Source organism: Orbicella faveolata, unplaced genomic scaffold, assembly GCF_042242905.1.
Source record: "Orbicella faveolata isolate gen_17 unplaced genomic scaffold, um_ofav_v1 contig_26, whole genome shotgun sequence".
NCBI classification, from domain to species: Eukaryota; Metazoa; Cnidaria; class Anthozoa; order Scleractinia; family Merulinidae; genus Orbicella; species Orbicella faveolata.
Genome location: NW_028301554.1, coordinates 4,274,531 through 4,302,267, shown reverse-complemented (window position 1 = coordinate 4,302,267; position 27,737 = coordinate 4,274,531). Strand labels below are relative to the sequence as shown.

The following is a 27,737-nucleotide window of genomic DNA, read 5'->3' as shown; positions in this document are numbered from 1 at the left end:
TAGTGTGGACGAGACCACAAGCTGGTGCACACGAGGCGAATACAAGTTGGCTCATTTCTATGTTGTAGCTGGGCAAAGTTTATTTGTAATTGTAGTGCACACGACGCGATATTAAACATTGAGCTCATTTCTTCACAGCTTCAGGTCGCAAGAATTCAAGTTTACCAGCTGAATTTTATTACACATGCTGCAGGGAGAAAGTTTTGTTCCCGCAACACAACATTTTTCAAAAAAAAAAAAAAAGGGGGGGGGGGGTGGGGGCATGTCACACAAGGAAAACTGTCGCTAAAAAATGTCCTCTTGTTCAATTGTCCCCGCAACATTTTGTCGTTCAAACTGTGCCGCAACAAAACTGCGACACATTTGCATAGTACAGTACACTAACAGACGTAACGTAATTTAATGCGACAGCGCCTTATCGCACAGGAAACTTGGATGAAAATAAATCGGTTCCTTCGCAAAGCTTTTTGAAGGGTTGGTTTTTCTTCAGCGTTAACGTGGTTTCATTGAACACTACTAAAATGAAACGGGAGGTTTCAGTGTCGGAGACTCAAAGCGGACTGCATAACAGTCAGTTAACGTAAACATAAGCTATATTGCACAATCTTGCTATAATTAAGTTTGTTTCGTTCTAATTTAAACTTCGTGCAATAGAAAAAGGTTAAACGCGAATACCTATTGCAACAAAACTATTTGTAAATTATGTATTTGAAGGAACAGCAACTTTTAATAGCTGCCCACAATTGCTAACGTAGAAAAATAAAATTTTCACGAGCACAAACAACTCAATTCCGAGAAAAGCGAAATTCAATATTACAGGTAGTATCGTTGAACAAATCGAGTTTAAAAGTCACGACAGACTCTGTGATGTCTCCGGACTGATCATGAAAAGCTGTAAGGCCTGCCACTATTTTGATAACATTTCTGTTGTAACCAGTTGTCTCGTCTTGGAATGATTCTGATGTTTCTGAATAAATACACGTAAATTTACGTGTAATTCACATTTTCTTAGATCAAATTTACAAGGTTTTACCTCTTAATGTATGTATTCATATGACAGCTAGCCGTCAAAATTATCTGACAGAGGTTAAGTTAACTGGTATCCTTTCGCCTTTACATGTAGATCTACTCCATCAAAGCAGTCTTTATTATCTTCCAGTGTAAAGGTTTTTTCATGTGCATTATACAGTCATCTATATAAATAATCCGTGTGATTAATCTCAGTTTAGATCAAATTTCGAATTTATCAAAACTGCATTGGTTTGCATTATTTGTCATGTACTCCATTCTCCACTGTTGGCTAAAAACTGTTTCCACGGTCCCTACAGTTAACATGTACTCTGTTTTTTGTTTTGGTTTTCTCTTTGTTAGTCTCTTTCATTCCTAATCCTTACAGCTTCAGTGAATCACTCTCCTGGGGTCAGGGGGGAGGGGGGAGGGAGAGCATATTCATTTTACACTGATGGTAACCCAAAATTCATTGAGTGGGTCAGGGTTGTAAAAAACGGGGTTGGGGTGGTGTACATGTAGGACCAGCCTCCCACACAGACGCTCTTAGGGTTCATCGCGCGTTGGAGAAGGAATAAGTGATGAGCCCTAAGAGCATCTGTGGTGCGAAGCTAGTGAAGGGAGGGCACAATTATAGATGAAGACATAAATGTAATATTATACAACATTGCATATTTAGTTATAGGACAAATCACACATCCTCAAACGTACAGTACAGGTATAATTATAAATACCTTGTATAGCTGCTTATAACTTCTGGTAAGTATTCTAGTTTATTTTTGGACACGTCAAGCACTTCCAAGGCAGGCAGAATGTTAAACAGCTCATCCGGAAGCTCTTCAAGGTTGTTTTCTGACAAGTCAACACTCACAAGTCTTGCAGACAGGTTCACGAACCAAGCCTTGTGAAGTGCGTACAGATTTTTTCTGCTCCATGCTGCAGAAAACATAGTGACTGATGGATCAACTTCGAATGACAGTGTTGTTTTGCGTTTGTTTCTAGTTTCCTTTGTGTACCTTCAAAAAATAATTATAATTAAAAATAATTTAAGAATTAAAATACATTAAAATTTCAATCAAAAGATTCCCAGGAGTGATAGGCATCTAGCTAATATTATTGTTTCCTTAAAATGAAAAATTTACTCGATTAGAGGTGATAAGGATGGAGAAAATCAATCATTGCACCTCAGCTAAATAATGATTAAATAACATAACTGGAAAGAAAAGTTCTTTCTACATGCATTGCTCAAGGCAAATACAAATGGAAAAAATAAAAAAAAATAAATAGTTACATTAGATACATGATCCTCAGTTAGTTAAAAATCTACAAATAATAATTAAAATTAAATTGTTACATTAATTTTAATGTTCTTTTTTCCCAATATAGATATACCCCAACTGTACTATATGGGTAGTAAAATTTTTATAGGTATAAAAAAAAAAAATGAAATAACTGTTACATCAACCAGTCCTGTACAAGTTGATAGCGATAGAAGTTTAGTGCACTGTTACAGTTGATACTTAATATCATGGAACCAATTTAGCAATAAAAATAATCATAATTATTATAGTAATAACGATGATGACAGGAGTGACAAATGGAGATGACAATTAAATGGCGATAACAGTAATCAATGGTGACGGGAATCAATTCCTGGTTGCATCATGGACGATAATGAGAATGATGATGATGAGGAGGTGTGGTGAGGAGGAAGAAAAAGAAAGGATGGAAAAGGAAGAGAAAGAGAAGACACAGAAGAAGGAGTAGGGACAACAATGATGACGATGACAAAAGACAATGAAGGGGAGGAACTTTCTTACCTCATCAGTGCTTCTCCAATCAATTCCCAGTATTTATCCACAATGTCACACGTCACATTAGCACCGTTTTCTATGAGATAATTCACAATTGCAGTCTGCCGACCAACACAAGCACCTTGAAGAGGACTCCCTGGTACTCGGCTACCCTGAGAGTCTAACAGCGTTTGAGGTGGGTCCACATCCACACCCTTCTTGATCAACAATCTCACGACCTGGGCATGTCCAAGTCTACAAGCCTCGTAAAGTAGCACCTGTCCATGTGTCCGCAAAAGAAGGGGCTCCTCTGACAGTAAAAACTCCATAACTTCAGACTTTCCAGATTTACAGGCAAGTAAAATAGGTGAAGAGTTTCCCAGCGCAGGGTCGTGCACTAACGCACCTTTTGAAATCAAAAATTGTGCAATGTCTGCATGCCCTTCCATGCAGGCAACACATAAAGGTGTTCCTTTCTCATCTGATATTTGATTGACATCTGCTCCGAAATCTACAAGCTGACGCACAACATCTAAGTGTCCATTCTCACAAGCAATATGTAGAAAATCTCTAGGTAAAGGATAGTCATCATCTGCTAATTCTTGTCCACAAATGAGGTCCTGCACAATATCACGATGACAATAGATTGCTTGCAGCAGTGTGTCAAGGTTTCCTGTCCTGCATGCCTCGTTAAGCTGTTTAATAACTCCTGAAAACACAAAATGAAGACTGTGAGGAATTGGAGTACGTTATGCTATCAAACGGCCTGCTGTAATATAACCTTTATCAAAAACTGGATCATTGGGTAATACAATTCCAGAGTTTTCATTGGCTCAGCTAAAATTGCTTAGCTGTATAATTAATATGAGCCATTATACCATACTCTACAAATATGGTCAGCGAATGAGTAATTTTGGGGGGCATTCTTGCTATTATTTTAATTTTATTAGTTTTCGATATTTTGGGGCATTTTGCATAAAACATTTATTCCACTCATGCATGTTGGATTTGAAATGATTACTAACAACTCAGCTTATATAGTGATTAATAATACAACAGGAAGTACTTGTCAGAACTAAATTGTTGCAGTTAGCAGAAACAGTTGTAAATTCTAAGAACTGGCAATCAGAAATCACAATGGCCACATTATGTTATGATAGTTTCGAACAATACATGCACATACAGCGGTACAAACTAATAAATTAAAGAACTTAATGAATACATTTACAAAGTGCTTCAGTTCTTCGATCAAGATGATATTTGACTAGGCAAGACTTTCCTTGCGAAATTAAAAAGAAAATAAACGTAAGGATTCACGGAGATATTATTTAAACTCACTATACCATTTCGTTGATAATCGCATGGTAAAATTACTTGCCAAAACACTGAAATCGTAAATAATCATATTCAGCGCTAATAAGCAAGATTGTTGCTACATAATTAATGATGGAACCCGGCCACTAACTAAACTGCCCACAAAGTTATACATGTCGCGCAAATGCTAGCTTCAATTAAAAATCCAACCTAACAGAACTGAATTAAGATATTTATGCTAAGTTTTCACCGTCCCAAGAGAATAGCAGAACAGCTGACTCACTCTCTTTGCTTGATGTCAATTCGTCTTCGTCTCTCACGATCATTCGCGAAACAAATCTTTTCACTTTGCAAATGCAAATTAACTAGTGCATTAGAACGCGTTTATACTTCAGTCTCAAAATTTGCCTTGGGGAGAAGGTCATTGTGAACTGACTCGTTGGCGAAACGACCAGTTAAAGATCAAGGAAGGCTTCTAGGAAAAACATTCAGACGTGAGGCCCGATCGGTTCAGACAGATATAGGCCTATTGATATTTGCATGTCAGGTCACGTTTCCGCATGCTAAAACAATTTACCTTTGCTCATGGCGTATTTATACATGCACTCCTTCCAGGAATCATTTTGCTATCAACGCCATTCCACTAAAATCAGGATGAGCGGTGAAAAATGACGGCAGACATCATGCCCATCGCGCTTGGTGGACGCTTCTTGTTTCCAGGAAATAAACTAAAAGATTGCGTGACTTCCGTCATGCTTTGATGAAGAAGTCCAAATTTGGATTGTCTACTCTTTATATGGGAATGCAAGGTCCCGTATGCTAACACACACACACACACACACACACACACACACACACACACACACACATTTAGCGGGAAATTTTAGCAAGATGGCGTCGAAGAGACCCAGGTCCAGCTTAAAAAGTCACTTTCATTCAGATAAGAAAAGTAAGTCCGGCGCTAATGGCGAACCAGATCAAGAAAATGGAGACGGAGGTTTCGTGGATGGTGCAATAGTGCGAGTTAAGATGCGAAATTTTGTGTAAGTTCAAATCGTAGTTTAGTGCGTTGCAATTGATGCATATGGGCGCAATTCCTTTGCAGAAATCTTCATGTGCGCGTGTGTATATGTGGTCTCTACTTTAAAGTTTGTATCTTTTCAAAGTGACAGCCATATTGCATTGCATAATTGTGGGGCTATACGGGAATCCAAAATAGCTGCGAAAACAGTTCCAAAACAACATTTAATACATGCAAGATTTTTTCGTTGCTCCGATCCGGCTCAATTAGTAACCCCAGGGGTACAACCAGCGTCCTAGGGGATTCCACTCCGTGTGAAGTTCTCTTGAAATTGAACTCAGATATATATATAGGAAGTGTATTGTTTTGATAAGCCCCTGAACATACCCTTAGCCTACAAACATTGTCTATTTTAGTGACACTCAGCCAGTCCACATTGAAAATTAGCCCTTACCCAAAGTTGAAAAACTCTGTTGGCTTCTGATTCTCAACCTCCTATAAATTTTGATATACACTCTACTTTATCTTTCAATGTAAACCATAGACATAGTGCATAAATGGTGCTGATATTTGAAGAACAGTACTTATGCAGAGGAACCCCGCCTTACTGTATGTACTGCCATCCAGTTATTATGGCCACCTCATGATTATGGCCACTTTATTCTGGCCTGAACAAAAGCTCAGTCAGTCTTTTTCAATTTAAAAAACCTCTTTGATACGGCCACCTCATTAGTACAGCCAGCTTGTTAGTACAGCCAGATTATTTGGTCCATTGGTAACTGGATGAACAGGGTTGCACTGCATACATGTATCTCAAGCCTCACATTCATGTGAAAAATCTTTTGACTGAAAACACTAACACGAGGCTTAGGATGTACAATATAAAGTATTATTGTTATTCAAACTTAAGCACTATTTACTTAAAGTGTGTCTTATTTTACTTTCATATCTCTCTCAGGACATATGGAGACTGCGAGTTTCGACCAGGACCTCACTTAAATGTCGTCTTAGGACCAAATGGTATGATCAAGCACTAAAGCACTCTACTAATAGCTATATATATATACGTATGTGTTGTAGGTCAATTTGTTTTAAACTAGGTTAGTTTGAACTAGGTTAGTTTCCTTTCTTTTTGACTGTGTCAAGATGTCCAGCAGCCGGACAATGTTTTTAAAATACTTGTGACCGTGAACGGGAAAACGTACCTTAACGCTTATCCGTTAGATGGGCAAAAGCGTTAAGCATCCGTTAGTCATCTGTTAGAGGCGTTAGTCCAACCGTTAGACGTTAGCATCAGGCCATTAGAACGGAGAGTGCAACCGTTAGCAAGAGACATGTATCCGTTAGCCGTTAGCATCAGACCGTTAGACGGGCCAGCATAACCGTTAGCAAAAACTCTGTATCCGTTAGCATGGCTAGAGAAGCCGTTAGGATCCGTTAGAATAAACTAGCATCCGTTAAACGGGTAACGATTCCGTTAGAATGGCATGACATGCATTGAAGTAGAATGTGGTAGCCTAACATAGTGTGAAACGAGAGCAGCTCTTGGCTTCCATTTAGTTCAAAACAATCATGAGAGATAACTATCTTTTGACGAGAAGTTTGGCGATTATTATTTTTTGACGTCCTGATTGATAAATACAACTCGAATGAAATTCAATAAAGCCTTCATGCTATAATTGTTATACACGATCCAAAACAAAACACGTTTGCCGCTTCCACAAACAGCCTGACGGCATGTAAAATCCTAACTACGATCGTCATTATATGAACTGTTTTATTTATTCGGCAAAGTCCGGTTGTTTCGAGAGCTTGTAATTTGTTACTGTAATTTGTGAACAAACGAAAGTTAAAAATACTTAACAAATGCCATAAACGGACGAAACAAACACGGAGAAAACTCGACCAAAATGGCCATGCGATGGATAAAGATGTTCTACGAAGTAAACACTGATCACGTGTCAATTCACAAAGTGTGCGGGTTCAAAAATTTGCATAAAGTTGTTTACATATTCTAAGATGTGAGAAACGGCCATATCCCGGCGGAAAGTTTGATGAATATTTTGATAGACTGTTGTCTGACTCTGAATCAGAAGAAACCAATTTTAAACTACATGTATGTGACAAAAACAACTTTATCGGATGGAACCAGTGCCAACAAAACGCCTGACGCTTCGAGACTAGCTTCGTGACCTCAGAAGGTACCGCTTTTCGCATGCATGCTCTGTCAAGAAAGCCTAATCTCTCGCAAATCCACAGCTGGATAAAACAGTTACTTTTACAAAACTCTAGGCAAAGTCATCATGTAAAAATTAGTACAAGCGACAAGTTCATTTGAGTAAAACAATAAAAAATGTTCATCCCGACTGGCAAGTTAAATTGTTCACACACGGGTCTAGCGACGTTAGGTTCACGTCCCACATGATAATGTCCAACTCAAATTCTGAGTTATTCTGTCTCGATAAGGAAGTGATAGTTTACATCACTGAGTTTTGTTTTCAATGCTCACCGTGGAAATAATTTTATTAATGTTTGTCTCGTCGACGACTGATGAAATCGGCACTTTGTGATTCGTTTTTTCTAAAAATTGTGAGTGTAAGACTAATAATGGTTTAGCACGATTATGTGTTTCTAACATCGGACTGAAAGCTACGCTATTCGTTCGTTAGAAGTCCTTAGATGTAAACTGTTAGACAACCGTTAAACGTCCTAAGATGTAAACCGTTAGACAACCATTAAACCTCTTTAGATGTAGACCGTTAGACAACCGTTAAACGGCTCCAGTCATCCGTTAGAACAAATTGCGCAACCGTTAGAACGGTTTCTTCATCCGTTAGGCATACTTAGTTAGCCGTTAGAACGTTAGGAGAGAGCGTTAGAATGCTTTGATCATCCGTTAGGCACACTTAGATAACCGTTAGACCGTCAGGACAAAACGTTAGAATGCTGTGAAGACCGTTAACTATCCATTAGCTATCCATCCGTTAGTGTCCGTTTAACGGATGAGCGTTAAGGTACGTTTTCCCATTCACGGTCACACTTCATATCTGGTTAGCCTGAATAGCATTCTGGTTTGCCTGAATAGTGCACCAGGTAGCCTGTTTGTGGTTAGTTTTCAAGAATTGTAATGGTAACACGATAAATGCATAGTCGTAAATGGAAAATTTTATGACAGCCCTGTTATACTTTATTTACTGAAAATTGTGTTTCCAGGTACTGGTAAATCATCTATTGTCTGTGCAATGTGCCTTGGACTTGCTGGTCCAGCAAAGCTGCTTGGTCGAGCGACTGAGGTAAGGATGAGCTGTAGTACAAATCAATTCATTTCAAAGCATGTACACCTGTACAACCCTAATACTTTCTCATATTTCAGATCTATTATTAATACCTACATGTGCAATCAGATGACCTTCCATTGAAATACATGTAAAATTGTACATCATCATTGTCACTCATCTTCTTCACAGCCCTGTCAAAATGTTTCGTGCTAGCAACAGCAAAATTTAATAAAAGTAGTTCTTACATGTGGGGAGCTTGAGAGTGTTTTTTTTTTTGTCAGCTATGAACTCCAGGTTTAGGGACCTTGCCTTATTTCACAGTCAGGAAAAGGTCATGGGAAAAGCAAAATTTCAAGTTCCAAGAAAAGTTAGGGAATTTTATTTTGAGTCAGGAAAAATTGACATTTTGAATAACGTTAGGAAAATGGATTATGGAAACTGTAACATCACTGATTTAATATCACTGAAGGCTGGAAGAAACATTTTTGGTCACTTGTGATCTCAACGATGTTCTTTCTGAAGGAGACAAAAACTATGGAAAACTGATCAGTGTAGAATTAATGGGTGGAAAAGATGGCTGTAAGGGAAGGCTGGCTTGGGCCGCTACTATATTCTGACATTTCATGTTTATTTGGTCAGGGAAATTTTATATTATTTTATCAGGGAATAGTCAGTGAACTCTCAAAAGTGATACATGTACAATGAATCTCTGGCAGCCATGACAACATTAAATCAACTCGTTACTTTATCCTTAGGTTCGAGATTTCATTAAACATGGAGCATTTCAAAGCATGATTGAGATTGAACTGTAAGTAGCCTTATTACAGATAAAAGGTGGTGGGTGACTATGATGTGGGACTGGAAAGTCATAGGACTCAATAATTTCATTTTCCAGGCCTGAAAAGTCATAGAATTTAATTGTTGGTCATGGAAAGTCATAGAAAATAATAGTTACTGTAGGTCCACAGGTGTTAAAACCAGAACAAAATAAAATTAGCCTTCCACGCAGATGCTCTTAGGGCAATTTGAACGACAGGCATTTTTGGCGAACACCAGAGGTTACAAAAAATGTAAGGATATATGTACTTTTGAAAATTTTCTAAAGTGACTGCTGACCCTAAGGTCATCAAAAATAGGGACAGGTCATGGAAAATCATGGAACTTGATGAGCTCAAAAGAGTACAAACCCTATAATAGCCAAAATGTCTTTAATTTATTAATTAAAGGAAAAATGTAACAACGCCAAAAAGAAGTACATTAATCTTTTGTTGGTGTCAAGCTTGATCTTATTATTTCGACAATTCAGACAATGGAAAGTCATGATGTCAGTTCCTTTTTTGCCTTCAGTACTGTTTAAGTTTACAGGGCTTCACACTAACTTGTTACACCACTTTCCACTTTGGAAGGTAGATTTCAAATTTTACTTTCCATCTCGAAATTTTACTATTCAAAATGGAGGCCAAAGGAGGAATCCAAAATAGTGAATTTGATTGCACCATACCACATGTAGTTATCGCACCCAGACCTACTCAGCAGCTCTCTCCATACTCCAATATGGTGGATCGGTAAATGTTAGAATGGTGTAAACTCGTCCTTTTGAAGACAGAAAATCATTGTCCGATGATTATTTTTATCATTTGATCATTTTTCATACTCACAGTTTTCACTGAAACCTTTTTACTGTAAAAGTTACTTTCCAGCGTAGCCCAAATTTACTTTCCAGATCTGGTAAGTATTTTGGTTCATTGTCAATTTTTTACTTTCCGAGAAGTAAATTTACTTTCCAATGAAAAGCAGGCAAATGTTGATGTCAAGCCCTGGTTCAGGTATTTCATCACTTTTTACAGGCACAATTCAGATGGCAGGAATCACACAATAACCAGAGATATATTCAGGGAGGACAATCGATCCACCTGGAAGATTAATGGCAAAACAACCACCATGAAAGAGGTTCAAGAGTTGACAAAAAAGTTGAATGTACAAATTGCCAACCTTTGTCAGTTCCTGCCTCAGGTATGAAGAAATCTACAATCGCACACAGTTTATACATGTAAATTATTCATTCTAGTATTAAGAAGTGCAGTGTACATGTTTGAATGCACAGAAACTCAAAGGTTTGTATTAGACATTGTACTAGTTGCAGTGGGCATTTCTTTTATCTATAACGCTTACAAATTTGTATACAGTACTTGTATATTTGACTGACTAACAGACAGACAGACAGATTAAATGACTTACTGACTGACTATTGCTTGACTGACTGACTGACTGACTGACCGACTAACTGACCGACTGACTAACAGACTGACTGATGGAATGACGGACACACAGACTGTCTGACAATCAGACAGTCAGATAGATTAAACAAGTTTAACTGACTGACTTCTGATTACTGACTACTGACTACTTACTGACTGACTGTTTGACTGACTGACTGACTGACTAACATGCTGACTGACTGACTAACTGATGACAGACTGACTACTGACTGACTGACTGACTGACTGGCTGGCTGGCTGGCTGGCTGGCTGGCTGACTAGCTGACTGACTTGCTAACTGATGACTGACTGACTGACTGATTGATTGATTGATCAAAATGATTAAATGATAGATAGATTGATAAAATAATTTTAAATAATGTTGTGTAATTAAATTTGTATTCTTCTCTTCCTTTTATTTATTTCACCCTCATTAATAGGACAAAGTGGCAGAATTTGCCAAGATGACTCAGCAGCAACTCTTAGAGGCCACAGAGAAAGCGGTAAATACAGTGTAGAAGGGTCATTCATTTTGCATGGTACATGTACAAGATCCTTTGCATTTTTGTATCTGTTATCTGTGGTTGCCTTCCAAGAAAAGGTTGTTACATTATTCACTACTGTACATAACAGTTTTCATACATATCGTATTTTTGTGTACACTGTACAGGTTGGTCCCCCAGACATGTTTGACACCCATCAACAGCTCATTGAACTTAGAAAGCAAGAAAAGGAGCTTGAGGTTATAAGTTAGAAACTTAATGATGTTATTGTTGTCTTGAAAACTCACTAAGAACTTTAAAATAATTTTGTGTATTATGCAAAAACTCAAGCTGAAGTACATGTAGTCCACCTGGGCAGCAATTATCCCAGTTTCATAGGAAGGAGTTATTTGGAGTATATTGCTACTTCCCCTGGATGGGAAAAAGATTTCTTGCCTGCCAAGTAACCTTTTATTCTCACTTGCCCGATGCACAAAGGTCCAGGCAAGTTGTCTGCTGTCCAGATCAAAACAATAGTAAACTAAGACTTAACTTGGGCAAGCAAAATTTGATAGCTGCTTGTCCGAAGGGCAATCTGGAATTCAATTTCTTTAGTCTTGCTCACTCCACATTGTCCACTCAGAACTCAGAACCACTCAACCCAGAGTGTACCGTTCACATGCACATGTAATCTGTTGGCCATGATGACCCACACCTCCCATGTTACTACACGATATGCATTATAAATTTTTCTTATTCTTGACTACCCTCTGTAGGTTTCACTTAGGAACAACAAAGAACATCTTGAGAAGTTAGAACAACAAAATGAACGGCTTGAACATGAAGTCAAAAGACATCAGGAAAGAGAGAGGCATCTGCAGAAAGTGCAGATATTGGAGAAGAAAAAGCCTTGGGCAGTAAGTCATTGATTGTAAAAGTTTCATTTAATTTGTTTTTAGCTGCAAAGTACATGTAAGCATGATATAGCATATTCATGTAATTTTAAGGGCTCAACATGTCGCAAGCTCAACTTATAAGATCCCTTGCATTTTTGTGAATGTCATTTCTCGGAAGTGGCCTGCCCAGGCACACGGGGAAGGAGGGCATTTCCACATGAAAAGATACATGTAGGGGATGCGTGTCGTCTCACCTAGGGATATAAATCACAGATGTTCAGGACGAAACCTTACTATTATTTTCTAGCCTTCAAGGTGCCTCTTAGGGTTGCACTTGAACAAATAAGAAATAAACAAAGTGATGTGCTTCAAAGCTTGAACCACACCCAGATTGGTCTCCTTCAGAGGTTTAATGCAAGTTTTCCAATGAGTGTCCCTGCTGTAATTCAAAGTTAATTACATCAAGACATATTTTTGGGACTGGCATTTCCTGCTGTTAATGACATATTAATTGATTTCAGGAATATGAAGCAGCCCGTAAAAAGTTTGTGGAGATCAAAACTGAGAAGGACAAGGTGAAGAAAAGGCTGGAAGAAGTCAAGCGTCAAAATGCTCCAATGCAGAAACGTCTTGATGAAGTAACAAAAAAAGTTCGAGAACTTGAAAACTCTACTAGAGAGTTGGTAAGTGTAGTTAGAGTGTTTTTGCTCGTACGGTGGAGTTTCAATGTTGCCTACATGTACCTCCACCTCATCGTCGTCATCGTCATCGTCATCATCATCATTCTTTTACGCCCCTAGGGAAGATAGGTATCAACCAGTAAAACCACCTAACCATTAGACCACGTAGCAGATTGAACTGAATTAGTTTGAAAAATTAATTTTGTCAATAATTTACATGTATTTCTCCCACCTTTTTTGCTAAGGGAGCAAAGGATTGTTTTGAATGATTGGGAACTTCAATTTGTTCTCTTCTTTTAATTTAACAGATGCAGAAAGGCAGTGATGTATTGAAAAAAGCCAAGACAAAGAGTGAACAGATTGAGAAGAAAGGAGACAAGGTAGGTCTTTCATCATAACAGTTTTGGTGTACAGCATGTAATTTAACATTATGGTAGTTTCTTATCCTTGAAATCCGGAATGATTTTAGTAGGACATCATCTTTCTTTTCTGCTCTTTTTCTCTTTTTTTTTTTTTTTTTTTTTTTTGACATTTATCTTAGATTGAAGAATTACAGGGAGAACTGAAAGATCTGCAGGATGAAGAAAAGAAAAGGCAAAAACGGTAAATCCAGTGATATTGTGTTAGATCATCCTCTATCAGCAATACTTAACATCAGAGAAGAATGCTGGACTAAGCAAAGGGTACAATGTAGTTTCTAAAGAAACTTGGTCAACACTGCATGTCTAATGTCTTAAATCTAAATGCACAGTAAGTCGCTGAAAAAAGTTGTGTGAGTGCTGTTGTTTGTTGCAAATCTCTTCTATGTGTCAAACAAGATTGCCCCACTTTGAGTATTTCTTTGTTCATTTGGCTTACAACTGTAGTTGTCACTTGAATATGCAATTCTGCAGATTTTTAAGATGTACCTTATGTTAGTGAGTGGGCCAAAAACCACCTGGCATCAAATTGTAATGGCTGACCTCAGTGAAGTAAAACTCACTTGGGTGAGACACTACACGTCACACAAAATAGGGATAAGTGAAGTGGGATTATTGTTGCCTTGCATGTATTTCCCAAAGGGGACAAAGTTGCATGTATGTTAGTGAGTTCCCCTACCTGTACCTGCAACAGAAAATTTTAGTTATAGGTCGTTGATGGTACAGTGCTTTTATTGTATATTATTTGTCATACTTGTAGGATGAGTGATCTGGAGAGGACGATACAGGGACTTCAGAATGAACTGGACAATCTACCAGACCCATCTGATATACAGGTACAGACATACATGTTCAGTTACATCTACCAAACCTATAGTAAAATAATGTTGTTCCAGAGCATATCCAAAAACTCCAGTTTCAAGAGCTTCATAGACATACTTTCCTTTTATAATATCTGGCTGGCCAGTGAGATTGCAAGTCATCATCTGCCAGTTGATTTAATTATTATTAGTCAAAGAGCAATTTTCAGTTGAGTATCATAAAACCAAAACCAAAACCAAAGCAATTGCCTGATTACTCTTGACACTCAATTGAAAACCACTCTATAATTACAAATTCAGTAATCAATATTTTTGTTGTTCTTTTTCTTGTTTAAGCCTCGTATAGACAAGATCAATACTGAAGCACGCCAGAAGAACCGCGAAGCGATGACGATTCAAAGTCAAGTTCAGGGAGTCCGTGATGACTCAGATCGCTTGAAGGCATCAGTTCAAGGTGACTGACAAATGTTCCTGTACTTTACAGGGTAACTTGATTGCTTGATGTGAGAAGAAGGCCTTCTAAGGTCTCTGCTTGCAAACTTCAAAACACAGCGTAGTATGTACACTTAGAACAAGGGCCAGTAACTGGCTAAAACCTCTTGCTAGTAAGCCAATTTCGGTCAACTACACTTTCATCTCATTCTGCCATTACTGCTGTTGAAAAGTCTAACAGTGCTGTTGTTGAAGTACGTGTACAATTGAAGAAACTTGTAGGGCATCTGTTTCTCAGTTTGATATCACAATCAATGCATATTTTAACAGGTTTAGATATCGCACAATTGTAGTTTTCTTGATGTTTGTGTAAATGTCATGGAATTCTTGGGACATTTTCACTGTACACTGTAGTTTACCAAAACAACGCTGCAGCTGCATGGTTGCTGAAACTATAGATTTCAAAATTTTCTTTGTTAGGTGGGGGGGGGGGGGGGGGAGCATGTCCTACCATGCCCTTCTTATTATTTTCGAAAAAAAAGCAAGCTCAATAAAATGGTGTTTGATTAAAATAGTATTTACTTACTGAATTGAGTAGGGTTGCACTACAGCCTGAAAATAATGCATGAGCAAGAACTTCTTTATGCATCTGCAAGCCGGCAACTTCTTGCGGCTACTTGTGGGTTGCTTGTGCTTGGATCCTGCAAGATGCAAGAACTTCTTTGCAGGCTAATACATTGGTGTGGGGAAAAAAAAGCTTATTTGGCTTAAGGTCAATAGGCTGTGATCTCCAATATTTTCCTGTCTGCCCGGACCCAAATTAGTTGATCAGTTTGTAGTAGTCTTGACAGAGCTCTAACAAGTTCAGGGTACAATATCAGGACATCAGGACATCAGGACATCATTAGTTTTCATTTTATTTTTCCCGTTGCTGCAACCCTGATTATACTCTTTTTTTTTTATGTTGCCTACCGTGTGGTTATGCTATACACCTGTTTTGATAATACAACTGTGGCAAGTAATTATGAAATTGTTTCCTACTACATGTATTTATTATAAGTGTTTTTTTCTTCTCGCCATGTTGTTTTTCACAGATATTAAAAGCAGAATCACTAAGTTAGAAGACATGAAGAATCGTCGGCTGGAAATTCTGCGGAATAGACATAAGGATACTTACAACGCTGTGATTTGGCTGCGGGAAAATCAGCACCGGTTTAAAAGCCCTGTCCATGAACCAATCCTTCTGCAGGTAAGTAAATGGGTGTCTATGGTCAAGAATCTTCCCCTTAAGCCTTAAAGATCTACATGTACTCTAGTCTTATTAAATAGACATCTGTATTCTTATAATAGTGACCTGTGTACAGGTACATTGGGGAAGGGGCCTGGCTGTCTGAATGATTTATGTATATAATGTATAGAGTACAGGTGAAGGGGCATATACAGGGGTTTGATTAATGTTTTCTGCAGAGGGCAATTGATTTTCACAGGTGGGCAAAACTTTTTTAACTTTCCTCTACAGTAAATCATCCTGGTCAAAACCAGGCATGCAAAACCATCCTCTCTGCTGGTCAATCTCCCTGTGCCCAGCCCTGAATGAAACCCCTGCATATGTTTACCCAAACATTTGTGTATTATTTTGCCATCAGTATTTTGTTAATTCTGTGTAAATTACTGTTTGGCTTTTGACAGGTTGAAATGAAGGATGTCAGAGATGCTAAGTTTATTGAAAGCCTGATCAGCCAGAATGATATGCGGGCATTTGTTTGCAGTAACAGAGACGATTTAAAGCTTTTTCTAGCTGAGGTACATCTGCATGTATATAATATTAATTAGGATTTATAAATTTTTTTTATGATTACTTTTACAGCTGGCTAAACTTATGACAGTGCAATCACCATCTAAGACAAGGGAAAGAAAATGTACATCGTTGCAGTAAATAATGGAAATGTTTGAGGACTTCTCAGAGCTTGACATTGCGACTGCTGGGGTCGTCAATGAGACCAATTTTTTTCACTGGCGACTAACTTTCCATGCTTTTCACTGATTGAAATACTTTTGCTGGTGACTAAATCTGAAAACTTAGGGGCCAGCTGGCCCCAAGGTTTTTTCCTGAAAGTTGAGCACTGCTACTGTTGTAAGGAGAATTGGTATTGACTGTTGATTTTTTTTTTTGTTTGCCACAGGTGCGTGACAGGCAAGGGTTAAAGGTGAATGGAGTGGCACCACCAGATGAACCTCTTGAAAGTTTCAAGCCATCACAGTCATTAAAAGAATTGGGGTGTGTTAAGAACCTTATTATTGTTTTTAGCTCATAAATGGGTGCGCATTATCATGATGGAGTGGCAACAACTGTCATGTGTCTGAACACTTATTTTGAAAAGCTCTGTGGCTTTTGTCTGAACAGAAACAAAACCATGCCATTACTCTTAAGTACTGTGTGCTTGATTAGTTTGTTTTTTGTAATTCAGCCTCGCATACTAACTTGCATGTAGGTGTATAGTGTACATGTACCTGCTGGTGGGTTGAAGTGGGGTGTTTACAATTTGATTAACTTTCTATTTAGAGTATTTCTTTTCAATTAACGTGCAAGTCGCTAGTGGAGGGAAGGAGCCTACGAAGCCCAGGGGCTGCAACTGCACTCACATCCCCAAGGCGCTAGAACACCCGACTGGTCTGTCCAACCCACAACCGAGCCACCCCCATGCCAGGCCTCCTACAGGCACCCGTCACACTCAAGCCAGATGGCTCAGTGGAAAGAAAAAAAAAACTGCTGAAAAGAGGTGGGGGGGGGGGGGGGGGGTAGGGGGTAGGGAGAGAATGCCGAGAACTGCTAAACTACTATAATTCAACCCACAACGCCACGCTAACAGAGCAATGAACACACTGCAAGCACATGGGACAATAACGCATGTACTAACCAAGAATACCACTGGACAATCTCAGCCCCAGGGCTCCCACAACCATATGACTGCTGCAAACATTACAGAACACACCAAACGCTTAACAAACGCTAACAGACGGCCAAGACACTAACAAACGCCTACAAAAAACGCTACTGACTAGACTAGCTCCTGGTCATAAACTATGTAAAATGTCATTGAACTATATCAAACGCTACAGAATGCACCAAACGCTAAACAAACGCTAACATATGGCCAAGACACTACTTACCAGACTAGCTCCTAGTCGTTATCTATGTTAAATTCCATTTAACTATATTTTATATTGTAGTTATTAATGATTAAATCTATAATTAATATTACAATAATAATGTCCTGGTAGATTTAATTGGGCACCCACAGTAACTTGTTTTGTTTTTGGTTTGCTTTGTTTTGTTTTTATTTTACTCTATTTCATTTCATTTCATTATTTTCATTTCTTTGTATTATGTTTTACTTTTTTGTGGCTTTGTTTTCAGAAAGTGGGGTTTCTACTGTTTTCTGAAAGACCTGTTCACTGCACATGATGATGTGATGCGGTATCTTTGCCAGAATAACCGTATACATGACATCCCTTTGGGAAATGACTGGACAACCAAGAATGCAGATAAGGTTGGAATTTACTCATGATAGTTGGATGTATATGTGTACTTTTATTTGTCTGTTTCATTTGTCCTTTCATTTATGTATATGATAATGTGATTTTTCAGTAGAGCCCTTTTCAATTGAGTGTCATAAAACCAAAACCAAAGTTATCACTCTAGCCAGTCACAAAGGACATAGACAATATAGTGAACTGATCAAAACTCAAAATAATTATATGTGGCTGACGCAAAGAGTGGGAAAACAAGTGTGGATGAGTTATGATTGGTTTTGGTTTTACTTCTGATCGGATGAAAAATTGGCGCGAGATTTTTTAAGCCAATCTCATAGGGTAGTAATCCAAAACCAATTACTTTTTGACACTCAAATGAGAACCACTCTAGTGATAATCAATAATGATAATATAATATATTTTTTGACGATAACAATATTATTGTGAGTGATTGGTGTAAACACATCTTGTGAACTGGAATTGAAATAGGGGAATATTATGTACATGTAATTACATTATCATCCGATTGATATCCCAAGTTTCAGAATTACACATGTACACATCACATTAGGTTTTTGTCTCAAAAAATGACTCAAGATACAGGTCACAATCTTTGCCTTCACTGTAAAATAATATGTAGCTTCAGAGCAGTTTTCCCTTGAATGTCAAAAGTAATTTGTAGTTGCTTTGGTTTCACGTTACTATACTAAGCGATTGGCTTAGAAGACTTGTGTCACTTTATCATCCAGTCAGAAGTAAATAAAAACAAAAACCATGACTCAGTTTCATGTTTCCCACATGTTTTCCTGCATTTCCCGGCATTTCCTACGTGTTTCCTGTCATTTCACATCTGCCACATGTATTTGCTAGGAGTTTGGATGGGTTCATTGAATTGTCTGTGTTCTTTGTGATAAGCCAGAGTGATAACTTTGGCTTTGGTTTAACAACAGTCTATTGGATACCACGCTATCCTACTGATTAATGTCAACTTTACCATTTTTAGGTGATCGAAGAATCAGGTATCACAAGTTTCTATACAGCAACTTCAAAGGTGCGGTACAAACTGTACTTGTTGAGTGCACTTTCAAATGTATACAATACATGTTCATGTACACTCACTGTGTTGGTACATGTCTGACTGCTTTCTCACACAGGCATGAACATTTAACATTCCCAGTTACTTGTAGAAAACTTTTAAAAATATCAATCGATTAATCAATCAATTTTAATTTTCAAATGTTGCCAAAAAATTGTGAAGTCAAATTTAACAATTTCATGAGTTAAATGCAGTTGAATGGAGTTAACAATGAAGGGCGCCTGCATTCCTGTGGTATTCAGCGGTGTTTTTGATACTGTATGTGTATGTACCAGGATTTCATGTGCTCTTGGACTGAGACATGTTGGCAGCCTTCACAGCCATAACATTTGCAGTGAGCATTGTTTTGCAATTTGCATGGGAGCACATCTTCAAGCATTCCCCCTTCCTTTCCTCCCCTTTCCACTGTTGATTCAGTGTGACAATAGGCTCTTTGCACAATCCGGTCACATGGTATGGAATTAATTATGCTGGGACACAAGTTACACAGTGGAACATTCAAAACAAAGGAAAGTCGGGCCGGACTGGTACCAGTTCCTTTGTTTTGGAAATCCCACTGTGTAACTTGCGTCCCAGCATAATTTATTCCGTGTCATGTGATTGGATCATGCAAAGGGCCTATTGCCTGTATCCCCTTCCACGTTGGGGCTCATGGCTCGGTTTCCATGATTTGCAAGCCATGGGAGCAGTCTCCATCTAGGAGCTAGCTGCCAATAGTGGAAGCTCCTGGGTGTCTCAGGCACCCAACCTCCAGTTAACGATGCAGTGGTTAACTACATGTAGTGTTACCAACTATATTGTAACACCTAGAGTGCAGAATCTTGCCAATAATAGAAGAACTCACAATCCTACTCATAAAATTTTGTTATTAAATAATTATGTGTACACTGTATCTATAAGTACACTGTTTACTGATCACTTTATGGTAACAGTTTTTCAACTACTTTACAAAGTTCAGTACAGAATCCCACAGGACTCATGAAAATATATTTGTTATCTATATCTAGTACACTGTGAGGCGTTCACTTTATGGCAACAGGGAGAGGTCAACTGTGGTTGATCACATAAGGTAAAGTAGACAATATGCTTGTTGAAGTGGTAAATAATTGTAGTAATGCATGTAGAAGTTATGATGTAATACTGGTAATACAAGTTATCATGTCAGTGAAAGTGGGCATATGTTTATCAGGTGATTATGCACAGGGTACATTGAAGCGAATCAGGATCATAAACAACTGTAGCTAGACAATGGTATTCAGTGGCATCATATCAGTTAGAGTGTGTGCATTGGAGGGGGTGGGAGGGTCTGTTCAAGTCATTTGGGGGGGGAGGGGACAGACTGATTATTAATGCTACAAAACTGTGATGAACTTTTGCTATTTGAAAACAAATCAAGCTGGTTTCTAGACAATGTGAGGCCATTTCTTTTGGGAAGGGGAGATACTGTATTTGCAATAATATTCCTTCAGTTGTGGCTATAAGACTGTGACAAACTCTTGTTCGTGAAAACCAAATCCGGCTACATGTGATTTACTGCAGGTGTTACACTGTTGGTGTCACTAATAGTGTACATGTACCAATTTTATTCTTTTTTTCCCTTTTTTTTAGAGATGCCAAGTTGTTTAACATTGCTGTTGATGCAGAGAAGAAAAAACAACTTGAATTGGAGCTGCAGGTATTATTTTGTTCTCTTCTTGTACTTTGGTTCCCTTGAGACATTTTGCTTTTTTTGTAGAATTGTTTTGTTTTATTGTTACTGTTCTATTTCTTTCGAGAATCACAGATGTTAAAATACAGCTGTTGAATAACTTTACAGGACATCAATCATCAAATACAACAAAAATCAGAAGAGTACAAACATTTGAGTGAGAGGGAGAGGTCCTTGCAGAAGGAATTAGAAGCAATGAGAACTGAAAAGGTTTGTTGCTATGTAGACTTGCACATTTGCAATTTGTCTTAGGGCGATGATCTTTTGTTCGCAATTTTTGTTCACTTTTAAAAACTTATGGTGCAATTATCAAAGGGAAATTTATCCACAAGTGGCTGCAAATGGTTCACCACACAGGGTACCTGGTTCCCCATGATATGTCACAAAATATAGTTCTGTACCCAATTAAACTTGTGGAATACAACTTAGCTCATGTACTCACAACCCACTTGAACTCAACAAATCTTTGTTTAATTCTCTTCCAGTTTGTCAGTGTTCTCTCGGAAAACCTTATTGCATAATCACTCACATCTCTGATTACCATATTTACAAATCTCATCATCTTAAGCTGTCAACTATGAAAATTGCAGCAAGTTATGGGCTAGATTAGAAAGTCATAAATTGCCAACAATGAATGAATTATTTTTTTCAACTTATGAGTTTTTCACTTGAGGCACTATTCTGAGCTCTTAAAATGGTTGATATAAGAATTTGAATTAAGAACTGGTTTCTTGTCAGTATGTAAAACTATTTTTTGGGTCTTTTCAGGGTGTGCTCATGATTATGCTAAAAAATGTATTTTGTCGTCTTCATATAATATTGTGATACCTTTCTTATCATGCTGTCGGCATGTCATTACCAGTAACCTCTGACATTTACATTGTGTAGCTTTGATCTCAACAGAAAGAGCTGTCCTCCCAAACACAAAGAAGAAGAAATTTAGAGAACCAAGTGGAAGCCAAGCAAAAGAACCTGCAAACAATGCAGAGAGCTGCACCTGACCTAGAGGGAAAGTCAGAAAGGATTAGACAACAGATTGTCACAATTAATCAGCAGAGAGCTCAACTTGCTGTCGACTACAAAGATTCTGTTCGTGTAAGAGTCACGTACTATATACATACATGTATGCAGTGATGGTTGGTCAGACAGAGTTGAAACTTGGTGATGTACAAGGGCATGTGTTCATGAACTTATAAGACTGTGGGCAGTCTCTTGTTTGCTCAAACATCTGTGAGGGACGAGTGCAAACCAGCAAGCAGAGGCAAGCACCAAAACTGCATGCCACAAGTAGTGTGGGTAGCTTCTCTGCTTGCCTCTGTTTGTTTGTGTTCTTTCCTGAAAATTTTTTGTAGCAAAAGAGAGACTGCTCACAGGCGATTAACTTATTTGTATGCATCGTACATTGTGTATCAAACTTTAAGTTCGCAATAATATCATAAATGTATCAGTAGCTATATGTATTAATAACATTGGAAACATCATAATTTTACCATACGTGAACTTCTTACACCTGGGGAAACTTTGGTTAGACTTATCACATTCTTCATCTTAAATGTACAAATGAAATGAATGTGTTTATCATGAAATACATGTATGTCCCAAAAGTTGTTATAATTCTACATTGTAATTTTTTAACATCTCTTTTTTTCTTCTCTTTTTTTTTTTTCCTGATGGTTTGTTTGTGATGACAGGAATGCACAAGGGTTGCAAAGGAGAGACTAAACCAGAGTCTACAGCAGGTCCAGACAACAATTGAGAAATCCAAAGTGGAGGAACTGTTCCGTGAATCATCTCAACAGCTCAACATTCTAGAGGTACATCCCTTCAATAACTAAACATTACTTAATTTACTAAAATAGCGAATTAAAATAACTGATGATGTTTGTTGTTCTTTCAGGCAGAATATCTGAGAATAAACAACACTTTAGAAACTCAGAAGAAATTAGCAAAAGACCTGAAAAAGGTTGCCAATGAGAAGACGGGAATCCCAGATGGTGCTGACTTACCAAATGAACTTAAGGAGGTTGGCCACTTTGTTAGCAGTTTGTGTATGACTCTAATATATAGATTTAGCCAAGTCTAAAAGTGCAGCTCCTGATTACAGTAGGTCAACCTGTCTTGAGCCTAAGATCCAATTGAAAACCAGTAACTGGGCAGCAGTCAACTTAAAAAAAAAAACATGTGACCTAAATGAGCTCTAAACTTGAGCCCACAATATGGTCACGGGATACTGGTCAGTGGATTCCTTTTTTTGACAGGTGTTTGTTAACATGACATGGATGTCCAGTATCAAAGATATATGCTGTAAAATGAGCCTGCATTTTCTGGGTCAACCTATCAGCTGGAGTATGACCACCATGTTTCACGTCCTCATCGTCGTGCATACGTGTCTATTAGCAATACCACTAGCCAAGTTGACCATGAGAAAAGCAATTCATGGGTTCCTATGAGTATGGTGCTCTGCTTGGCAGCCCTTCAGGCCACTGAAGCTCTGCTATAATGTATAATTTTGCCAGTTCAAATTTTTGTAAGGCCTTTTTCAGGAGGGAGCCACAACTTTTCCTAAACAAAATTTTTGTCTCACTAAACACCATTGTTTTTATCCAGCACCAATAAGATTAATGTAAAAGTTTTTTTTCTGTTTTTACTTTTTATCTTCTTCTCCAGAAAAGAGAAGAAAATCATTTGATACATTCAGTGTGTAATGTACAATGTCATGGATTGCTTGAAAGTGAGACCTTTTCTATTTTGGTCTCATTTTGAAGGCATTTCAGCAGTACCCTGATACACTGGAAGAAATTGACGAGATGATTCATGACGAGAAAGCCAGGATAGAGTGTCAATACCAGAGCAATCCACAGGTACATGTACATGTAATGGTACTATTAACACCTTTTATAATCCATCAAATATTTTTGACCATAGTTTAAAGCTACATGTAAGATGGCAGGTGATGAGAATATTGGAAATTATGAACAATATTATTAATTAATCAATATTATTTTTATAGGTGGTTAAAGAGTATGAAAGACGTAAGAAAGAAATTAGTGAGCTTAGTGGACAGGTAATGTGGTCTAAATAGATTAACTCACTCTATAACTTTGCAGTTCAAGGGAAACAAAATATTGTTCCTGGTCACAACTGTATAGAAGTATCAATTTTGAACAAACGATGAATCTGTGATGTCATTTTAGGGTTATTATTGATGGTATGTTCTGAATTGTTTGTTTATTTATTTGTTTGTTTATTTGTTTGTTTGTTTGTTTGTTTGTTTGTGAGGAGTTCATTCAATTTTAAGCTAGTCTTTTAAAAAATAAATATATAGTCCCAGGTTCTAGCCTTGAATTTATAAAAATACACAACATATATTTAGTCCATATTTATTCAAGGTTGAAGGACAAGAGAAAGATCTGGAACATGAACAGGGACAAATAGCAAGTCTTAAAGAAAGGTGAAAATGGTTTACTCCTCTTTAAAAAAAGAACCTTGAACACTTACTGATGCAAATTGCTGGCTGGCTTTTTTTTTTTTTTTTTTTTTTTTTGTAAATTGTGCTAACCAATGTCGACTGGCCTTTCAAGGTGGCTGACGCCTCTACAAGAATTGGTTTCGCGCATCAATGAAAAGTATGGTGACTTCTTTCGGATGATGGGTTGTGCTGGAGAAGTTGCTCTTTCGTCAGAACAGGTTTGTTCAGTGGCCTTCTCTGTCTATATGTAGTAGCAAGCCTGGTTGCATTGTTTTCAAACAGTCTGATTTCTAGTCATTCTAGTTTCTGTAATCCAGTACTCTGGTTTTGGTTTTCAAACTTGAATCTGGAGTGCTGCAATAAGCTAAATGGAACATAAAAATATAAAACTATGATGCTGTGACTGTACGAGGCTGTAATGAATGTAATCTATTTAAGACAAGCAACACCACAAATCATACACTAAAGAGTATAATTTGCTAAATTAAATTACAGTGTATTCACCCATTTGCTCTACTTTATCTGACAGGGGGAAAATAACTTTGATAAATATGGCATTCAGATCAAGGTGAAATTCCGTTCAAAAGACAGCCTCCACGTCTTGACTCCATTCCATCAGAGTGGTGGAGAACGGAGTGTATCCACCATGTTGTACCTAATGGCACTGCAAGAACTTACTAAATGCCCATTTCGGGTGGTGGATGAGATCAACCAGGTACTGTCAACAACATTAAGCTCTTAATGACTGGCCTTAAGGGAAACGGTGCTTCCCCAAGACACTAAAATAATGCTCCCTGAGGCGAGGGCAGCATTGAGGATTGAAGGGAAACTAAACTCACTGTTTCCTGTGGGGCCAGTCATTAAGTGATTGTTATACTTTAAACATGAAACAAATTGCAAAAAATTATCTGCTTGACTGCAGCTGCTACACAAATTTCTCGCTGTTTCAAGGTGCACCACCTGATCGCCTGCAGTCGAAAGTTCAAGTTGTTGTTTCCCTAGGGAGTTAGTGCGTTTTGACCAATGATAGTGACACATTCTCCTCCAATCAGAAAACATATTTGATTTGGGAGGTGTAAATAATATAATTGTCCATCGACCTCCCAGTAGTACAGGATTGTGTACTCCAGTAAAATCAAGAACACCAAGTATCTTGAATTCTTTAGTAATTACATCAATGGATTCCTGAAGGTAACAGGGTTGAGCCATGGTACTCATTGTTGAAAGGTTGCCTCTTTAAAACCAGGGGTTAATTTATATGTATAGCTTACCCACTGGTTATTCACATGTAGATACTTCAAACATTTGTAATACAAATGTAGTTAATTCAGCTATAGGTCCATCAGGCTGCACAATGAAGCCCTCCCTCAAGGTATTGGTGTCTAGCTCAAACTTTCTTTTAACCTTTTCAATGCCGAGGTCTATTAAAGTATATTATTATCCTCATCACCTTATTATTAATTTTGATGTTAAGGAGAGATCTTTACATCTAAGATATGGATTAATCTCAAGATCGAGGAATTTGATGTAAGGGTAATTTATATCTTTTTTTAGGGCATGGATCCCAACAATGAAAGAAGAGTGTTTGAACTTGTAGTAGAAACAGCATGCCGACCAAACACTTCACAGTACTTTTTAATAACTCCTAAGGTGAGAATTTCATGTATTGCTTCATTTAAAGGTCATGTTTGCAACTTGTAAATATGCACTGAAATTATGTACATTTGTTTGGTTTCAGCTGCTGCCAGACTTGACATACAAGGATAAAATGACTATTCTGTGTGTCTTCAATGGACACTTCATGGTTCCACATACTGGCTGGAACCTTGGAAAATTTATACAAACAAAGAAAGACCAGAAGAAGAGAGGTTGATCTTTCCATTTCATCACTGGAAGCTGCTTTTTGGGTGGTTTCACAGAAGGCCAATACAGTTTATAATTGAACCACAAAGTTCTATTGAAGACATATTATTGTGTAAAGAAAAATGTGACTTACTAATTTCTGTGGCATGCTAGACAGTTTTGTTGTAAGAAAACCCTTTATACATTTATGATGTACCATGGTAACATTTCTTGGGGGTAAAGATTATAGAAATTATAATTATGTTAAATTAGCATTGAGTTCTTATTAAGCAAGCTGGAGGAGAATCTTAACCGTGGTCATGAGTATGGACCGAACGTAGTGAGGTCTGTACATATGACCGAGGTCAAGATTCTCACATACAGACCGACTAAGCTCAGTTAATAAGATGTTTATTAAATGGCAAACAAGAACAATTTAATTTGTGTAATGTAACTGGTTTGTAGGTAACTGACATTTTGCTTGTGAACAGCGATGAGCTGAACTTAATTCTGCCAAAGTTTGCTTGTCCTCTTTACTTTTTTTCTCATCAGGCTTTTTGGCACTTCAATAATTAATAAATATTGTCAGAAGAAAGTAGTCGATACTTTTGTATTTTAGTTTGCAACTTTTTCACCACAAAACATTTACCGGTCTAGATGCCGGTCTAGATGGGAAAATCTAGACCGCTTTCACTGTTGATTTCGGCTAATCAAATTTGTGAATTCGGTAGTTCCCAGTCCTTGTGTGACACATCCTTATAATAAGAAACTTATAGAAATTGATAAAATTAATAACACCATAATTCACCTAAAAGCACAGTGTCTTTCACTTTTCTAGAAAGGTTAGAACTGACAAGTTGAAATAACTGCAGTACCATAGACCTATACTGAACTAAATAGTGTTCTCTGGATTCAGGGCTAGCTTTCTTTGGCAGAGCTTATGTTGCTTGGTGGTACGACATACATGTATTAACTTTAGCAGGAAAGGTCTGCTGCAGCAAAAATGTAATCATTGTCACAGTAAAGAAGTAGTTTATATCCCTTAGGTCAGACTGTTACAGTTATTGTGCAAGAGTTAAAATTATTTCATTTTTGGAAATAATGGCTTTTTTGATAATGATGACTAATACATATTGTTTGCCAAAATAAATGACTATTAATAATAATTTAGTTGGCATTGTTAGTCTGTAATGTGATGTGGTATGACCTGATAGTGAATTTAATTAGCATAGATATTTTCAATGCTGCTTTTCAGTTTTCTCATTACTTTTGATTGCAAACATACATCCAACACTAAAAACAGTGGCTCATTGCATTTCCAAACAATCTGATGAGAGGTTAGACTATGGCTTGAAGTGATGTTTTTGATGAAACGTGAGGTGTGTTTAAAAGGCATTGAAAAATTGTCTTGATTGTCTGATGTACCTTCTCAAGCAAAAAAAAACAAAAAACGTAGGAGTAAACTGAGAAATCTTTTAGTAAACAAGATCAGACATGCAAATGCAGGGAGCAAACGAGTCCTATTGGACCATATCTCCCGTTAAATTCACCCTGCAGTACTGCAGTGCAGGTTGGTCTGTAAGTGATTTAAATCACTGTACTGTATACATGCAATCGTGCTATCCATCTGTTGAAACCCTATCAGCAAGATGAAAGCTGCATACAACAATGACAGTGTTAGTCACT

The 27,737-nt window shown here is 37.7% G+C and overlaps 2 protein-coding genes across 3 annotated transcripts in view; one reads left to right on the top strand and one right to left on the bottom strand.

Annotated features, from left to right (window-relative positions):
• The window catches only part of LOC110050516 (leucine-rich repeat serine/threonine-protein kinase 1-like), a 32,040-nt gene extending 27,197 nt beyond the window's left edge, over positions 1 to 4,843 (bottom strand). The window contains exons 1-3 of one of the 2 annotated variants that reach the window (XM_020756441.2): positions 4,693 to 4,843; positions 2,829 to 3,510; positions 1,743 to 2,024 (exon numbers count right to left, since the gene is read on the bottom strand). In XM_020756441.2, coding sequence (XP_020612100.2) covers positions 1,743 to 2,024; positions 2,829 to 3,510; positions 4,693 to 4,717 — 989 coding nt within the window. In that variant the 5' untranslated portion in view covers positions 4,718 to 4,843. Of the gene's footprint in view, positions 1 to 1,742; positions 2,025 to 2,828; positions 3,511 to 4,398; positions 4,648 to 4,692 lie in introns of those variants that run through there. The other variant, XM_020756440.2, reaches the window with a different exon arrangement.
• Positions 4,844 to 4,935: 92 nt separating this feature from the next.
• LOC110050522 (structural maintenance of chromosomes protein 5-like) lies at positions 4,936 to 27,217 on the top strand. Its single transcript, XM_089295856.1, has 31 exons — positions 4,936 to 5,158; positions 6,095 to 6,156; positions 8,350 to 8,429; positions 9,170 to 9,222; positions 10,262 to 10,427; positions 11,113 to 11,175; positions 11,343 to 11,414; positions 11,931 to 12,071; positions 12,572 to 12,733; positions 13,039 to 13,110; positions 13,272 to 13,333; positions 13,910 to 13,985; positions 14,307 to 14,424; positions 15,497 to 15,651; positions 16,092 to 16,205; positions 16,586 to 16,680; positions 17,821 to 17,953; positions 18,940 to 18,987; positions 20,040 to 20,101; positions 20,641 to 20,707; positions 20,849 to 20,950; positions 21,644 to 21,835; positions 22,432 to 22,554; positions 22,638 to 22,763; positions 23,506 to 23,601; positions 23,751 to 23,804; positions 24,130 to 24,191; positions 24,322 to 24,427; positions 24,739 to 24,924; positions 25,764 to 25,859; positions 25,948 to 27,217. Exons 1-31 carry the CDS (start codon positions 5,007 to 5,009, stop codon positions 26,080 to 26,082), a joined length of 3,231 nt encoding a protein of 1,076 aa, XP_089151982.1. The 5' UTR covers positions 4,936 to 5,006; the 3' UTR covers positions 26,083 to 27,217.
• Positions 27,218 to 27,737: the final 520 nt, after the last annotated feature.